The sequence below is a fragment of the Dryobates pubescens genome, chromosome 18, assembly GCF_014839835.1.
Source record: "Dryobates pubescens isolate bDryPub1 chromosome 18, bDryPub1.pri, whole genome shotgun sequence".
NCBI classification, from domain to species: Eukaryota; Metazoa; Chordata; class Aves; order Piciformes; family Picidae; genus Dryobates; species Dryobates pubescens.
Window position 1 is genome coordinate 9273039 of NC_071629.1, and position 17469 is coordinate 9290507.

Consider the following 17469-nt stretch of genomic DNA (forward strand, 5'->3'; position numbering starts at 1 on the left):
CACAGCTTCCAGGGTTCCTTCTAAATCTTTTGCTGTGTCAATAAACTTTTGATTTTCACCTTGAGAAATGATGGCATTTACAAAAATGAAAAACAGTGGATTAGATGCTTTAATTGCAAATTTGTCTCTGGCGTCGCCATACAGTGGGCTAAGATTCAGCTTGGTAATTAAGCTGATTAATGTGGGATTCATTTTCTTCAGAATAAGATGAAGGGTTTTGTTCAGTCTTTTACTTCTCTGTATTTGGCATGTATGCATAAGGACACTGCAAAATCCTACCCTTTCCATTATCCTTCCCTTTGCAAGCTGTGCAAAGGTAATCATTGCTAGAAATAGAAGGCTAGTAAATAAGGTTGTAGGAGGGCAAAAATATTTGAGGAGCAAAAACCCTAAGTATCATCTGCACATTTAGAGCAAAATGAGAGAGAGCAAATATAAAGTAATAATAACTTGCATTTATGTAGCAAGTGAGATGTGTACCTTGCACATCATGCCTGGAAGCATGGAGGAACTGACCCTGCAACAGCCCTTTGGTTAGTGTTGTGTGGTTTGGGACTGTCAGCTTGTTATTCAGGTTGTCAAGATCTTGCTGGAGGGACTTTGTTAGACTTGAACTGGCCTGCCCAATAATGCACATTTTCAGAATCAGATGTTAATGTTAAGATCTGTAGAAGAGGCTCAGTTCACTGTCAGATGAAGGGAGCTGGCTTTCCAAAGGTCTGTGTCCCACCAGCTCCTGTGAATAAGGCAGGCTGGAGCTGCTTTGAAACCTGTGGAAGAGTCTTTTGATGAATCTGCATTGTGACTCAGAGAGGAATCTCTCTGCACCAGGTGCTTGCAGCCACTCTGCTCCCACTGATATCCCCAGTGAGGAAACCATTGTTCCTGACAGTAAGTTAAGCTGATGCAGATGCTGAGGCAGAGTTTGTGACAGCCCTGGGAGCGTGCAGTGAGCCCAGCCCCGAGAATGGGCAGGCAATCGTATGGGTTGTCTCATCTAATCACGGATTCAAGCCTCTCCCCAGGAGAGTCTGCAGGACACCATGAAGTGTTGTTGGGTGTTTGGCTGTTTCCTGTGTGTTTGCGTCAGCTCATGATGCCTGACACTGAGGTAGGGGCAGAGGGTACCCAGCATGAGTTGAAATCAGGACCTTTGCTGTCATGGCAACAATATAAATTGGAGTAAAGATAGATAATGCACTCCATAGATCTGGATAAACACTAGAAAACTAGAAGAGATCTGTATCGTGGGTCTATATGTAAATATGTATTGAGGAAATAAACCTGTCAGCTTTGATAATGATCCATCTCTTCTGCGCTGTGATCACCTCATTATTTCCCCTTCATTTATTGAAAGACTGCACAGGATAGGCACTCTGCACAGTGAGTTGCAGGCCTCAAGGCTGGAACTTGAGCTGAGAAGACACCTCTAAGTTGTTCCACAAACAAGGCAGCTCCTCATCAGATGACCTACAAGGAGCATTTTGTGGTCGCTTTCTGATTTAAAGTGCTCTGATCAAAGTCGGAAAGCATAGTACTTTCCTGATCAGCTTAAATGTTTATCTGATGTGCATCTGAAAGACACCATTGTCTTGAATATGAGTGTGTCATTAAAGATAGGAGAGATACTGGCACGTTCTGCCAAAGAAACAGCAAGGAAGGACACTTTAATAATACACGTATTATCATCATTAGCAGAAATCTGGGTCACATGAGGAAAAGGAACACAGTGCTCTATGAAAAGTTATTTGAATAAATAAAGCTGTATTGTGGTGGAGACCACTGTGTACTGAGTGTGCTCTGTTTCAAGAGATTTGCCACAGAGTGTGGAGGGCTGGCTCTTCCAGCCAGCTCCTTGTGCTGGAATTTGAGAGCTCCTGCACAGACCTTGACCTTCCTGGGGCTGCCGTTGAACAGCAGTAGGGAAGGAGGAGGTTGTAGACCTGTCTGACCTCTCTTTGGTTGAATAATCTATGCCCTCTGTGTCTTGAGTACAAATGTGGAGCTGGGTCACTCAGCCAAGATAGGAGAACTTCCCACATTAATATCTGAGAAGACTCAGGACTGATCCATCCAACCCCAAATGTATTTACACTTAACATAATTATTTGCTCATACTCTTGGCCACTTCATGGCATTCACCTTCCTTAAGAGAGTCACTTGACATTACTAAGAGAAGGTCATCAGGAGCAGCATGTTTGATGAACAGTGATACCTTCAACCTGCCCTGGTTTTGAGTCCTTAACCATTTCACTAACACACTAGCTGCCTTATTCCTGAGGAATATGCTGAACTTGGCATCTGAGCCTCGTGCTATCAGCACATCCAGCAGCCTAAACAAACAAGTGGAGCCAATTTAGCACAACTCCTGTCTCACCAAGTAAATGCAGTGCTTGAGCTGGTGCAAGCAGGAGTGTTACTGGAGCACTGAGGGATAGGAGGTGGCATGCTAAGATGGGGAGCAGAAGCAAAACAGGTGAATTTATCCTTACATTTCAGTGCTTTTCATAATCCTAAGCTATCAGGCTCCAGGGAAGTCTGTGCACAAGCTCAATGTTGTTAGGTCACATGCTTAAAAAAAAAAAGCACTCAGATTTTGCCTAGAAATAAAGAAAAAAAATTAGAACTGATGGCAGAATAGTCAGGTCAGTCACTGCACTGTGCCTATCTGAACACTTCATCCATTCCTTCTCTACCTGCCATAAGAAATATCAGTCCTTAAAATCAGCCCCACACCTATTCTTATCTTTGCCACAAGCCCAGAAACTGTCTTCAGGTTATAATTTCCCAAACTTTTCCATGCAAACAATTACTTTTTCTTTTACCCAAGCTGGTCCTGACACACATTGCCACTTCCCACTTACTTACTCTTTCTTCTACAGTCACTATCCAGATGACATTTACATCCAACCTACTGGGTAATTTTACTCCAGCTCCAAGTTATTACCCACACGAGCAGCCATAGCATTTCTCAAGCTGTGTCTCACAAGCGTGCTTAATGAATTGAGTCACCTGCATACGTACATGCCTTGCTCTACACCCACATAATGAATAGGCTATGAAAGAGTAAACACATTTTCATTTTCTCAATTTTTACCTCTCCCTCACAGCTTCTTTTTTTTTTTTGTTTGGGTTTTTTTTTTGCTTACATATGAAAATACGTCACTGTGTGTGTGAAAATGCACTCCCGATTTCCCTGCCAAGGGAATAGATGAGCTGGTTTGGTTGCTTGTATTGCAGTGTATCTGCCAGGATGTCAAAGTGTCAGGTTTTGTGCTCACTCACTGCCTTTTGCTTCCTTTCTAGGGCTCCACCTATTATAGGATATTTACCTTTTGAGGTTCTGGGAACGTCAGGGTATGATTACTACCATGCAGATGACCTGGAGCTTCTTGCTAGGTGCCATGAACACTGTAAGTTACTCTCCCTCTGCAGCATGCTTGGCTTTGATCTCCTTTGTCACTTGTGTAAAACCTTTTCTGTCATCACAAAAAGCATCTTTATCTGGGATGTGTGGGAATTCTCTCTGCACATGACAGTGTGTCATAGCTGACACTTATCCGGGAGGTTGAACCCCTGCAGGATTCACTCAGATCAGAGTTCTTTGTGCAGGTCTCCCAAACTGGCAGATACCCAGGTTGTCTGGGAGTGAAATGAGATTACTAAATGAGAAGTCAGAACTTTCCACCTTCTGCCCCCATTTTGTGAGTGGCAACCCCAAACCCTGGGAGTTTTGATGATTGTCACAGTTCTTGGGGTCTTGATACTCCTCTGGGCTTCAGAGTCAGCCAGGAGGCTCAGCTCACCAAAATGCCTTCTGAAAGCAGCATTTGTCTGTGCAGCATTTGTCTGAAAGCAGCCTGTCTGTGCAGTGGGGAAGCACATTGCCTGGCTGAGCATATGAGTGAAGCTGTGAAAGGGGCTAGATAGAAGTTGTCTCAAGTGCAGCAAGTGTGTAGATGGGAAAGTGAGTTAGAGAAGGAGTCTTTGCTGGGTCTAGGAGCTGAGTGATCCCCAGCATGACATGTTAACCAGAAGACCTTTGCTCAGTGCCCTTCACTGTTAATAGTATTGCTAAAGAAGTTATTCCTGATAGCTGACAAAGTAGAGGCATGCAGGAGAGTTAAAATACTTGGGCTAGTGTGGTTGCTGTTTGTCAGGCTGACCGCTCTGGTCAGCATCTTGCCTACTATGAAGTGAAATGGGTTTGCTTAAATCATGTCTGCATTTTACTTCACATTAATTATGGGTATTTTAAGTGAGCATGTGTCATTTCATATTCTTAGCAGTCCAGGAACAATTAATGTGGTTATTTAATGTAGTTCCTGTCATTATTTTCCAGTTGTATTACACCACCTGAGAATTTTCTGGATGTGCCCTGATAATACATATACCAGTCCGGTGTATTTAGGTCATTCCCTCCAAAGAAAATTCTCAGTAAAGCTGCTAGAGTTCTACTTTCTTATTGTTTTGTGCCATTGTTAGGGGCCTGTCTTCAGGCTCCCAGTCTTTGAAATGCATTCCCACCTGTGAATGGCCATTACTGTTTACTTTATGTTATTGATGTCTATCTGAGGGGACCCCATAAATAAGATACAGGACTCTAGCTGGATGCATAGTTATGCCAATTATTAATTGTAAGAACAATCTCAAAATAGCAAAGGGGACCCTTGGAGGAAAACTCAGATAGGAGCTTAGTATGTGGTTGTGTATCATCAGTTGCGTTTTTAAAGCCACAAGAGCCATTTCAGTACAGCAGCACCACTGGGAGAGGGGTTATGGGATGGAGTGTCTTTTGTAATCACCTCTGAACCGTGACATTTCTGTTTGCTATAAAATGCTTTCTTTTTTGTTTATCAGTGATGCAGTTTGGGAAAGGAAAGTCCTGTTACTATCGGTTCCTGACCAAAGGCCAGCAGTGGATATGGCTGCAGACACATTACTACATCACCTACCACCAGTGGAATTCCAAACCAGAGTTCATTGTTTGCACTCACCTGGTAGTTAGGTAGGAGCAAGCTCTAAGCACACATCCCATGTGCTCATCCATTATTTTTTCTAGTTCTGTTTTGTGGTAGCCAAATACTTGCTGTGCATATTGACACACTAAGATGGCATGCAGGTCTATAAAACTGTGATGACAGGGAGCACGGGGAAAAGCACAATGTGTTTTCCTTACTCTGAGGTTTTTGGCAACAGGGCCAAAAACCTGGAAGCCTCTGTTTGCCAAATCTATCAGTGAGTTATATTCCCCTTTTATCCCTAGTGATGACATGGCTATGGGAAGAATTAAAGCTGTTATGAGTCAGGTGTCTTTATGGTGTGAATGGGATCACACATCTCTTACAAACGTTTTGATCAAGGCTTTACATATTTATAAGCTGGAGTTAGCTGCTGTCCTGCTGCCTTATTCCTCACCTGAAATGCGGCCCAGGATCCCCCTCTAGTGGAAAGCTGCAAGCTTATGCTGGAAGGCAGCGTGTGCGGGATGCTCTCTGATACACACCTCCTGGAGGGGAATCTGCTCGATTACCTCTGTCAGCTCAAGTAAGATTGAATGAAGAGTGAGAATATATTTACTGAGAGATCAGAAAACTAATGATATGCTGGTGTGCTCTGTTAACTTGGGTAAACATACTGCTCACTGCATCTTTCTTTACTGTCAGGAGCCAATTTGTGAGTTCTTTTCTAGTCCCCCTTTTTCTTGTCCAACATCTGGAAGGACAAACACTAGTAAACTAGGGTTTTTCTCTGTACTCTGAAGCACAGACTGATAACACCTGACACCACCAACCAGGGCTGTGTGATCAGAGCTGTGTGTGCTGATGCAAACTACATGTCAAGCAAAGATTGCTTCTGAGCTGTTTTCCTTCTACCATCCTCCAGGGAATTCATCTTCAGTTTGAGCTCTGAATTTATTGTGCATGAACTTGTATCTTCTTTCTGCTTCTAGACCCTTTTAAGCCTACTGATATAGTCCTAAACAGATTTTTGAAATTCAGTTCTCTCGCCTAAGGTATAGGAAATAATCTGGAAGATTTAGCAATATTTAAGGTTTATTTTAAGCATCAAAGCATGATTTCAGGAAAAATTATTGCCTACAATGATATAAATTGGTTTTGTTCAGCAACTTCTTTTGCCTCTCACAAAGTTTATGGCCCATGAATATTTCAGTACCCTAAATTCTGAGAGTTTTGAAAACTTCCTCTCCATTTTATCCCAACAGTGAATCATGTGGCAATGTTTACTGTAATTATTTTATCATTTAAGAGGAAAAAAATAGTAAGGAAAGCAAAAATATCCTTTTAGAAGCATGTTGCTGGGGATCCCTGCACCTCACATTGCACCTGGGCAGCTGTTGGTTTGTACTCAGAGCTGCCACCCAAGTGAGAGATGTTCCTGTGCTGTAGCACACTGCATGGTGCTCTGTGCACCCTCAGAAAGAGGGGACCTGGTCTCCTTCTCCTTCCCAGGTCTCACTGAGCTGCTGTGCAACAGGCAATATGCAATGTGCAACTGATTCTTGATTGTCAGCAGGTCAGAAAATGAATGTACACGTGCTGTGGCAGTTTACTTGCACAGAAGCTGTAGGATTATTTTTCTGCCTCATTACAGAAAATGAGAATCCCTTTTAACAGGAAAATCTTGCTGAGGACAAAGACACCCATTTCATTTGCAATAACCATGTGCACTTTGCTTTATATTAGTTTGGCTTGTGGGCATCCCGGGCCAAAATTTGCAGAGGAGTGTCTACAACTGTGCATGCAATGATTAATGCAATTAATCATATAGGGACTGTGCCCTGTTATTTCTAACCTATGGATACTCAGCACGTGCACAGATTGCAGGCAGGGTATATGCTGATGTTCCTCTAAGCACTTTGTATATGAGAGTGTGTGTGTGCTCTGCAAAGCATGTGACTCAACATGAAAACTCCACAGTGACCTGTATAGTAACCATATAGTAAACAATATTCAGGCTGAAAAAATGGATCTAAAATGTTTGTTGGTTTTTTTTTTCCCCAGTTATGCAGAAGTTCGAGCTGAAAGGAGGCGAGATCTGGGCCTGGAAGAGTCGTCAATTGAACTGGCATCCTCTTCTCTAAAGGTGCCATATCCCTTCACAGCTGAATGAATAGGTGTTTAAACCAAACCAAGTAGTCACATACTAACCTTAGGAAACCATTTGTTCTTTCTTCTCCTCCTCCTCCTCCTCCTCCTCCTCTACTCCCATCTCCTTCCAAGCCTTCAGCTGGGTTATGGCTCAGGCAGACCATGAGAAGTTTTCCACTTCATGGCTGTAAACTGCCCATCTTGGTTCAGGCAACTGCAAATTCAGCAGTTGCATCGCTGCTGTTCTGCTCTTCATTATCTTTCTGACACCAGTACTCAAACAACAGGTTAAGCCACCTAATTTCAAGAGCAGAAAGAGTTGGAGTTGAAGGCTAGACTGCTGTACCTGTCACTATTAGTGAGTCACAGAGGATCTGAGCATGGGGCAGTACCCCATGGTACCTGTTTTGTTATTGCCAGCTCATCACTGGTACTCAAAGATTGGACGTGAAGGGAAAACATTTATTGCAGATTTCATCTCTGTTTACACCATTGGCCAGAACTGTAACCAGAGCAGTAACTTCCACGGCTTGAATCACCCCAGCATCCCAATGCGTCTACCCAGTTAACAGGATCATTGTAATTACTTTTAAACTCTTCCTCTCAGTAGTTTACAAAACCAGTAATCAAAGCAATTTCAAGTGGACTGTTGTGTAATTACCATTCCATTAGCCTCATTGCTTTTCAGACATTATTGTATGAAATGAGCGGCGTTGCCCCAAAGCCAGGGTGGCTGGCGTGTGATCCTGAGGGTCCTGTCTGCACAGGGACACCTGAAAGCTTTAGGGTGGATGCTGAGGGGCTGAACAAATACTGCACCAGGGTTTGGTGGTGTGGTACTGCAGCGCTGGCCCTGGTGCACCCAGTCTTTTTCCCTGCCAACAAGCAGTCAGGGAGGTGGAGGTCCCCTCCAACACCATCCTCTCCTGCTGACAACCTCACCACTTGTGTTTCTCTCCCTCCAGAGCCACAGCAGCTACCTGGACGTGGGGCAGTGCGGCAGCAGCCAGGACGCCAGCCGGGAGGGAGTGTCGCTTTCGTCCCACAGCTCCCGGCGCTCCTCGCACACGGCCCTCTCCGACTCTGCGTGTAGGTGCCAGCACGGCTGGGGACAGCTCATCCCGGGACAAGGAGTGGGCTGGGGCAGCAGAGCAGCCTCCGAAATACTGGCGTTCGGCTGGGAGTGACAGTCAGTTCTGGAAGGGGGTGCTCAGCGCTGGGAACGTCATCCTGTGCTGTAACAACCTGTGGCACAGCAGCAGATCTGTGTCTGCCTGCTGCGTTCTCCCTCTTAGCCTACTGCCAGCATCAGAGCAGCTTTCCGTGTTTGCCACCAGCTGAGGGTTGTGGTTGTTCGCAGTGACTCAGGGCACAGGAGGTGACACGCTAAGCTGAAGCAATTTGATTGAGCCCTGAACCTTACTGGTAAAACTTTTATTATGAGGTGGTTTGGCCCTGATGACAAATTCCTGCAGAAGGTGTGCAGAAGGCTGTTGGCTTTCCTGGTGTTTCATTCCAGCAACCAGGACAGTGGCCCTTTGTCCTGGGGACGAGGCTCCCATGGTGCCCATGGTCAGGAACTTGAAACTTTTACTGAAATACTTGCTGGGGAGAGTGGGACAGCTCACCTGCAGACACCCATGGAGGGAAGGATAAAATAAACCAAGATGTTAGCATCAGATGGAAACACCACAAGTCTGGTGGGGACCCAGAGAGGCCATGGAGGGGCAGTTTGGGTACCCAGTTTTCCAGCATTTGGGTCACTGCTCATCCACATATGTGGAGTTCAAGCTTAGCCAGGCTACCCAGGCGTGGGTCTACCATATCACAGTAAACTGTCTTTTGCAGCCACCTCATCCATACGACACACAGACACCAGCACGCCCACCCGGCCATCGGTGCCAGGGGGACAGGCAGAGAAGACAGCCCTGCGGCTGGCATCATCTGGAAGCACTCAGGTCAGTGTTCCCAGCAAGAAAAGCCTTTCTGATACTGTAAGGAAATGAGCTTGACAAACTTTGATCTTGCCCTCAGAGAGGCTGGACCTCCACTTCTGAGCATGCTGAATGTGGGTTTTCTAGGGTGGTAGGGACTGGTGCTGGCTGGCAGAGCTGGTGGAGAGTCCTCTGCCACCTCCTTTCAGGATTTACTTTGCTCCTCCAGGCCAAACACAGTGAGCCCATTCTTCTTGGGGTTTGTACACACAAAATGACCTTTATCCAAAAATGGATGCTGGCACTGAGGATTTGCAATTAGCAGTGAGCATGCAAGAGGCTCATATTCTCCCTTCAGACTTATTCTCAGATCTCCACATGGAGTTACCTAATTCCCTGTACTTGTTCATCACTGATATGAGCCAGTATCACCCCAGCTCTGCACAAGAGATGCTATGGACCTACAGTAAGGTGAAGTTTTCATTTCTAGGCCATAGCCACTGCTCAAGCCCCTGGTGAACATCCCGTGGCTCAGCCGGCAGTCCCCTCTCAGCACACTGTGATGGTACGTGGTTTATTTTTGTTAAACACACTGGTAGTCAGCAGGGCAGACTTGGTGGCTCTGGTTCATTGCTCTTACCACCTTTCTGGCTGCCCCAGCATGGGGACAAAGTTTCAGCGCCCTTTCTGTTGCTCTTACTGAGATTTACCTGGAACCAAATTACTGCAACCACCTGTTTCAGTGAGGAGACCAAGCAGGTACGACACCCAAGGAAATAGCTTAGAGGAAGATTTACACTTGTCAAAAGCTTTGGGGACTGCTGAAGGCTGTTCTTTGAATTGCTGGCAGCTAATTACAGACTGATACAATGCTGGGAGTTTTATTGCCCTTGCAGAGGAAGGACATGTCATGAAAGGTTTGAGTTAGGCCAGAGAAACGAAAGAAAGAAAAAACCACCACCAACAAGAAAAATGTGAGAATAATAAACCATAACTATGAGGTCAGTCCTCACAGAACTTTGAGATCAGTGTAGTAAACATTCAGATTGGAATACAGGGATTGCAAGTGGCCAGTGCTGGGGTGAGGGATGTATACCAGGACAATATTACAACTTACCTTGGCCCTGAAATTTGACAACTGCAATCAGCAGCGCTACCGAAAGCCCAGCCTGGAGACGTGCCAAGGGTTTTCATGCAGTGCCTACCACAAGATGCAGTGATCCCAATTCAGCAGGGTGTTACTAAGCAGACAGTGCTGTGTGGAGACACTACGTTTGCACAGAAAATTAACAGACCAAGATCTGGGCTGAGGCAGTGAGTATGAGCCAGTTTGCTGCTGCTCTGGAAGTACAACGGTACTTTGGTTAAATACACAATTGCCATTTTTTGCCAGCACCATATTTTCTACAGCAAAAGCTGAGAAGCAGTTGTTTTTTTGAAGGCAGCATCACTGTGAACCTGAGTAGCAGGACAGGTGCCACCTCATGATCTTGTTCTCTGTTCCCCACAGCCAGTGTACCATTTCCCAGCGCAGCTGGGGATGATGCATCAGCTGAAAGAGCAGCTGGAGGAGAGGACTCGCATACTGCAAGCTGACATCAAGACACAGCAAGAAGAGCTCCATGTCATCAAGGAGCAGCTCCAGCTAGTGCAGGACTCCAATCTGCAGGTACCAACTGCCCCATGGTTCCCAAACTCACAAGCTGTTTGCTTTTTCTGTGAGCATGCAGATTGGTAACAAAATTGTCAGTGGCAAAAGCGTTTAGAAATGATCTCTGGATGAATTGGTGGTTTGGTCCCAGATGTAGCAGTAGTGTCTCCTGAGAGATGAGTGCCATCAGTTATCTGCCTAAGTACTGAATCAGTAATTTTCATGATCTACAGAAAAACAATCTCAGCCTAATCTGAAGTCCCCAGAAAAACAATCTCAGCCTAATCTGAAGTCCCCACTGCACAAAACCTCAGTGGTTCAGTGGCTGGTTAGTGCTGCTGGATCTCCAGCACCATTGCTGCAAAACACAAGCAGTTGTAATGGAGCTGGAGTGGTCATGGCTCTGAATAGGTATTTGGGCACAAGCTAACATTTGTTTTTCTGTTACTCATGGCTCACTTTGCCCCTGGTTTTAGTGCTGCTGCTGCAGTGATATATATGTTGACAGGGCCAGCCTGGGAGCTGGCACCTCCCAGGCAGTGCAGCCAGCACAGAAGCTGCCTCAACTCTTGTGTCTCTTTTGTGCAAAGATGCTGATGCAGCAGCCCATCCCTGTCGTGTTTAACAACGTGCAGCACCCGAGTCCCAGGAGGCCACCGCAACCACCAGGGACACCCAAGCAGACCACAGCCAAGAAGTCACAACAGCAAGGCCTTATGGGGACAAAACACTACTGCAGCACCCACCTGCCGTCACCACGCCCTTTCCTCAGGGACCCCTGCGGCACAGCCACCCAGGTCCTTGTCTTCATTGTCCCCTTTCATGGCTTTTAAATACTTATCTGCTGTGTTCCCCTGGTCCTGCATATCTCTTCCGTGCTGGTTTGATTCCCTATCTGGAATTATGGAATTTATGTCAAAAGCCAGTTGCAAATTATGTCATTCTGCTCTAAAAATGAAAGCCAGAATTAGCATAGAAGCATTAATGCCTGGCAACAACTGGAGCCATCCTGGTGACCAGAGAAAAACCTACTAGGAGGTTTGGGCTCTCACTTGCTTCTGTTTGTGACTGCAACACGATGCTTGTTCCTAGCCATTGAGAGTTGTGACTTCTTTGTAACATGGGGAAGCAGGCATCACTTTAAAAGATTCGTTTCTTTGGCCTGAGACATCTTGGAAAGCTGCTTTGAAAAACATTTGTCCTCACTAGATGATATAGATCATCCATCTCCTTGGGAAATAATTGTTGTCAAAAAGTACAAAAGACCAAAGCTACTGCTTTAAAGGATGGATGAGATGCTTTTCTTGCTTTATTTTGCACTCCTCCTGCCCTTAAGCTGGTCTCTTCCTTCCTGAGCCTTGCATGCTAGCCTTGTACCCTGATTTTTCTCAGGAGATTCCCTGCTCCTATAGCATATCTGTGCAGGGACAGTAAGTAAAGGTTGGTTGTCCCCATAGCTATACTGTTCCTGCTGCTGTGTCTGGGGAGAATATCCTGCTGTTCCTTCTTTTCCATTTGCATACCGGAAGCAGTTATTTTAGCCTCTTATTAGGGAGCTTAAAAACTTATGTGGGTATCTATGTCTTCATTGCAGGTACAGCAGCAACAGCAACTAATGAGAGGAAACCAAGCCCAGCAAACCTGTCTGCCAGGGCAGATGAGCATTTCAGTGCCCCTCTACAACAACCCTATGGTGTTGTCACAAACACATCCCATTGCAGTGGCTGCACAGATGCCATCTGACAGCAGCGAAAGGCAGTCTGACTACAGCCAGGACAGGAGCCTCAGGTATGAACATAGCCTGCTGTGACTGTCCTGATGACAGTGACAGAAATCATCAAAAGCTGGGCAGCAGGAAGGGCAGGCACATGCGGGCTTGTGGGGGTGATGGTCTCTGGGTGCCACAGCAGGGCTGTAGGGCTGTTCCCTTCCTGTGGAGCTTTGGGTTTGTGGTGAGCCTGGTGTTGTGTGCAAGCACGGTGCTGTGCACACCATGCCGTATCAGTAATTTTGAACTCAAAGAAGCATAGAATGGGTTCAGCTGGAAGGGACCTTACTTCCTGACACACCCTGCCACGGGAATGGCCACCTTCCACTAGATCAGGTTTCTCAAATCCCCATCCAACCTGGCTGTGAACAGGGATGGGGCACTTGTGACTTCTCTGGACAGCTTGCTTCAGTGTCTCACCACCCTCACAGTGAAGAATTTCTTCCTAATATTTAAACTAATTCTACCCTTCTTCAATTTAAAACCATTACCCTTCATCCTGTCATTACATTCCCTGATAAACAGTCCTCCCCATCTTTCCTGTAGGCACACAATACAAATACTGTGTAAGGAAACAAGCCCTTGAGGTGGCATCATCTGTAAAACATTTCTAATGTGAAAGATTTAGCAAGTTTTGGCTCACCTCTGCAAGAGCATTAGGCAAGGTGACAAGGAGCATCCTCTTTCATTAGCTGTTTTATCATAGACTGACAGTCAGGAGGTTGGATCTCTCCTTTGCCTGACCATCCCCTCTTTTTCTTCTACCACAGGATGCTGCTGGATCAGTCTATCCAAGCCATGATGCCCACCACCAACAGCAGCGGCCAGTCCACACAAAGCAGTGCTAGCAGGCAGCAAGGAAAGTGAGTCTTTGCAGGCCCTGTTTTTTCATGCAGTGCTTTAGCAGGGCACTTTATGGCTCTGAAAGTTGCTTTGAAAAACTTGTGCGTGGTCACACAAACAGTCCCAGTCTTAAACAAGATAAAAGTTCAGCTGATTAAGAGTCAAAATAATGAGAAGATTTTTTGTTTCATTACAAAGAAATTTCTGGTGGCTAAAATGCTTTGAAAAAAAAAAGCAACTGCTTTCTGGCTTTTGCAAAGCCTAAAATGTCCAATCAAGTCATGGAGATGCACAGTCTTAAAAAATGTCATTTTCTGCAGTTTCAGTCCATGCTTGATGGGGAGGGGAGAATCTGGGGCAGGGTTTCACCAGGCTCTGTGTGGTTTGACAAACCCTGCTCTGGTCTGGCTCCTGCAGCACCTGGGCTCCCCAGCGCCTGCTCCAGTGGTGGGCCGGGGTTTAGGTTCTCACACCTTAATTTCCTCCTTGTGGCAGATTCGGTGCAGAGCAGCAGATCTTGCCCGCTCCAGTACAGATGCAGCCAGTCACCTGTAGCACTGTCCGACCTCCAGCCCCATCGCCAGTTTTCTCCCCGTCTCTGATGATCCCACACACCAGCTTCACATCCCACCAGGCAAACACCCCGGTTCATCTCCACCAGTGGCCACAGCAACAGGTCCAGCAGCACCGTCTCTACCTTCAGGTAATGGAGCTGGAACAGGTTTCTGAGGATGCAGAGGGATGGCTTTGGGTTTAGGCTGGGAGCTTTTTGAAGAAATGGGTTGTGCCTGGCTAATCAAACCTGGTCAGAGCACTTCAACATCCTCCTTCCCTATTGTATCTTCACGTACACCAGTGCTCAGCCTTTCCAGGCTGGCTCTGCATCCATTCAAGGATGTGTTTTCCAAGAAATTCAGTTATCAAACAGCCAGTTTTTCAAACACAGCTCCCCATCCAGGCAGGAAACATGGTAAAGGGATAAGCTCTTTTGTAAACATACCTGCTGCTGTGATGTCTCAGCATAGGAAGGGGTTTTATCAGCTGCCATCACTGCTTCCTATTAATAAACAACACAAGTCTCTGGAGGGGGTGATTTGGGTTTTTCAAAGCACTGCTTCATCAGTGCATGCCAAACCAGTGACACTGCCAAGGAGAGAGGCTGTTGAGACTAACAAGTAGTAATACACTCTGCAAGACTTACCTGGTTATCAGAGGCAAGTTATGGTCCTTCAGGAAATGATTTAGTGGCGAACTTGGCAGTGCTGGGTTAACGGTTGTACGCGATGATCTTAGAGGTCTTTTCTAACCTAAACAATTCCATGACCAGCCCTGCAGCAAGAGAGGGAGTGGATGGGAGATAGGGCAGGTCTGACTTGTTTTATTTGTGTCTCTTGACAGATGCAGGGTCCTGAGCCGGTGCCTGGGGGTCCAACACCACGCATTTTCCAGCCCCCCCCGACCCCACAGCAGAACCCCCTGAGCTACTTCCTCCACCCGCAGCAGCAGAGCCGCCACACACAGGGCCAGGCCTGCAACCTGCCAGACCTGCACCCCGAGATGCAGCTGCCCTGAACACCAGGTCCAGGAGGCAGGGACCACTGTGGCTGCAGCCGCTCGGCATCCCGGGTGCACGCGATGGGAGGACAACACTGTCAGAGCACAGGACGGGTGAGGTCAGGCCCCATGGGGAAGGTGGCTGCTGGAGGGATGGGCCCCATCTGGAGGGGGCACCTCCTTGGTTGGGGTTTCCATGCAGCCTCTCTGTGAAGCTGCTTCGCAGCCATGCGTGCTGTTGCCCAGCACCGCAGTACAACTGGAAGGTGACAGCTTTCCGGCTGCAGGCAGGTTAGTTATCAGGTCATCACGAGGATTGCTTTCCAATGGAGAAGAAAAGCCCTTCTGCATTCAGGACTTCAGTGCTGAAAGTCACTGTGAATTTAAACTCAGCATTTGGAGCACATACACGGACTGTGGCGGCCCGCAGGACGCCGTTGGATTACCATGTACATAACTCGTTTCATTGTAGTAGGTCCATTGCGGAGTTTGTTTCCTTTTTTTCTATACCTCAGCCCCACAAGTTTTTGTGTTGTTGTTGGTTTTTTTTTTCCCCAGGAGATTGGATGATGCTGCTAATTTACATAACACCACTTTTGCCTGAATTTCTTACTGTTGTTATACCAGCTCACATCACAGCTAGAAAGACATTTGTCACGTTTTATTTTGGTTAACAAGTGCAGGTGAATTTGTATGAGTTTGTTGTTTTTTTTTAACTCCTGTAGCCAAGTATTTTTCAGGTTAGAGAGAGACAAAGACTCCTCACTCCTCACTCCTCCTCTTTTCTTTTTGTTTTGTTTGTTTTTTGGTTGATTTGTCTCACGTAAGGTAGTTGTGTCTGTTTCTATACACACAAGTGAATGAGTCGGGGAGGGGGGGGACAGCATATGACGGCAAACTTTGTGGTTTTGCTGGATCATGTTTCAATTTGGCACGCCTGGCAGGTTATGATCACAGCCACACAAGCGATGTTACAAACCCAGAGGGTCAGCAATAAATTGTATTTTTGTAAATGGTGGCTTTTTAACCATAAGTTTCTATTTATGAATTGAAAAAAAAACCCCAGTGTATTACTCAGTGGGTGTATAGTGAAGTGTCCCTACTGTGTGTGTCTTTCCAAAGGAAAAAGGAAAATGTACTTATTTTTGGGGTTTTTTTGTGGTGTTAGTAGCTGAGTGCTAACCTTGGACACTTGTTGGAGCCCAAACGTAGGAGCTGGGTTAGGCCGTGCTTTAAGCTCTGCAGGAAAATGGTTAGTCGGGACCAGGTCTGTCTAGCTACAAAGCTCCATCTGGCAGTCAAGGCGAGGTTTAGGGATGGGTTAATTCATAACCTCTGTGGAATCCAAGCAAAGCTCGTTTTTAGGGGGTGGGGGGTGGCCTTTTTTGTAGGCATTTTGCTCTTCTTCTTGGGCAGGATGCTTTCTTGGCTCTTCACACCACTGCAGCAGCTGGACTGCTGCACCACTTGGCTCTTTGCACCACTGTGTAGTGATGGGGCAGCCTTTGGCAGGATCCGCCCCAAGCAGCCCTGTATTCCAAGGAAAGAGTGGGAAAGTTAACATGCAAAAAAGCAGTTACAGCTAACAGAACATATGTTATCTAGAGGTAGAGATATCTAATGCTGCAGGGATAGCTGTACCTTGATCTAGGCTGCTTGCTCACTTCTCATCAGCCATACACATTTTCTGCACAGCAGCATGAGGATGATTTTGTTAACTTTGAGGCTAGGCACCAGTGTGTGCTCTCAGTATCACTGGGGTGGAAAACCCGACTCTTTCAGCCTGACTGAAACAGTTTGCAACAGACCAAGTTTCCCAGAGAGCTCAGGAACAGGAGTAGGACAGATCTACCCCAGAGATAGGTTTGGCGGCAGCCTGCCTGCAGCGTGACTTGTCACCAACCCCAGCCATGCCCTGGCTGTGCCCTGACCCCATTGCACAAGGGGCTGTTTATCACCCACTATTTTTTTCCTGAGGAAGGGGTCAGAGTTTTGATGTGTCACATTGTCAGTGGTTGTGGTGGGAGGACAGACTGCCACATCAGTGTGCACCTGCAGCATTCTGGGTCTGTTGTCAGGGGCTGGTGCAAGGCACTGGGCTGCTTTGGTGCTTTGGCAAGGACAGGGGTGGTCAAGCAAATCAAAGCCATGCAAGCCCCTGGCTCTCCACAGGGCAAAAACATTGACATGCTTGACTTTGGCTGGGGCATTGGACGCACAGCTTCCAGGGATGCCACAGCTGCTGGGGTGTGGGCTGCAGAGCAGAGGGGAGATGAAGCCTTACACCCACAAGCAGCATTCTGGTGGGGTGCAGTGGGCCATAGGATGGAATCCAGGAGGTGCCTGGCAGTCCTTAGTCTTGAGGCTACAATGTCAGGGCTAGAAACTGTGGCTACAGCAGAGCCATGGGCTGAGGCCACCTCACTGTTGGTAGTGGGATGTGGAGCACTCACCTTTGTTGTGCAATCTGAGCCTCAACCCTTGGAGCTTAGAGCCCAAGTCTTGGGCCAAGTATAGGGTGGGGGGAGGTCTTTCCTGCCCTGGGCATTTTGTGCTGCAACAGTGTGTAAGGGCCTACAACAAGGGCTGGCACAAGGCCTCTGAGGT

The 17469-nt window shown here is 46.7% G+C and overlaps 1 protein-coding gene across 7 annotated transcripts in view; it reads left to right on the top strand.

Moving 5' to 3' along the window:
* Positions 1-16222, top strand: part of PASD1 (PAS domain containing repressor 1) — a 103845-nt gene extending 87623 nt beyond the window's left edge. For 4 of the 7 annotated variants that reach the window (XM_054169382.1, XM_054169383.1, XM_054169385.1 and 1 more), the window contains 10 exons: positions 3307-3413; positions 4861-5008; positions 7026-7107; positions 8078-8201; positions 8961-9070; positions 9537-9611; positions 10557-10715; positions 11288-11494; positions 12292-12485; positions 13236-13343. In XM_054169382.1, coding sequence (XP_054025357.1) covers positions 3307-3413; positions 4861-5008; positions 7026-7107; positions 8078-8201; positions 8961-9070; positions 9537-9611; positions 10557-10715; positions 11288-11494; positions 12292-12485; positions 13236-13332 — 1303 coding nt within the window. In that variant the 3' untranslated portion in view covers positions 13333-13343. Of the gene's footprint in view, positions 1-3306; positions 3414-4860; positions 5009-7025; positions 7108-8077; positions 8202-8960; positions 9071-9536; positions 9612-10556; positions 10716-11287; positions 11495-12291; positions 12486-13235; positions 13344-13803; positions 14012-14706 lie in introns of those variants that run through there. The other 3 variants (XM_054169389.1, XM_054169388.1, XM_054169386.1) reach the window with 3 other exon arrangements.
* Positions 16223-17469: the final 1247 nt, after the last annotated feature.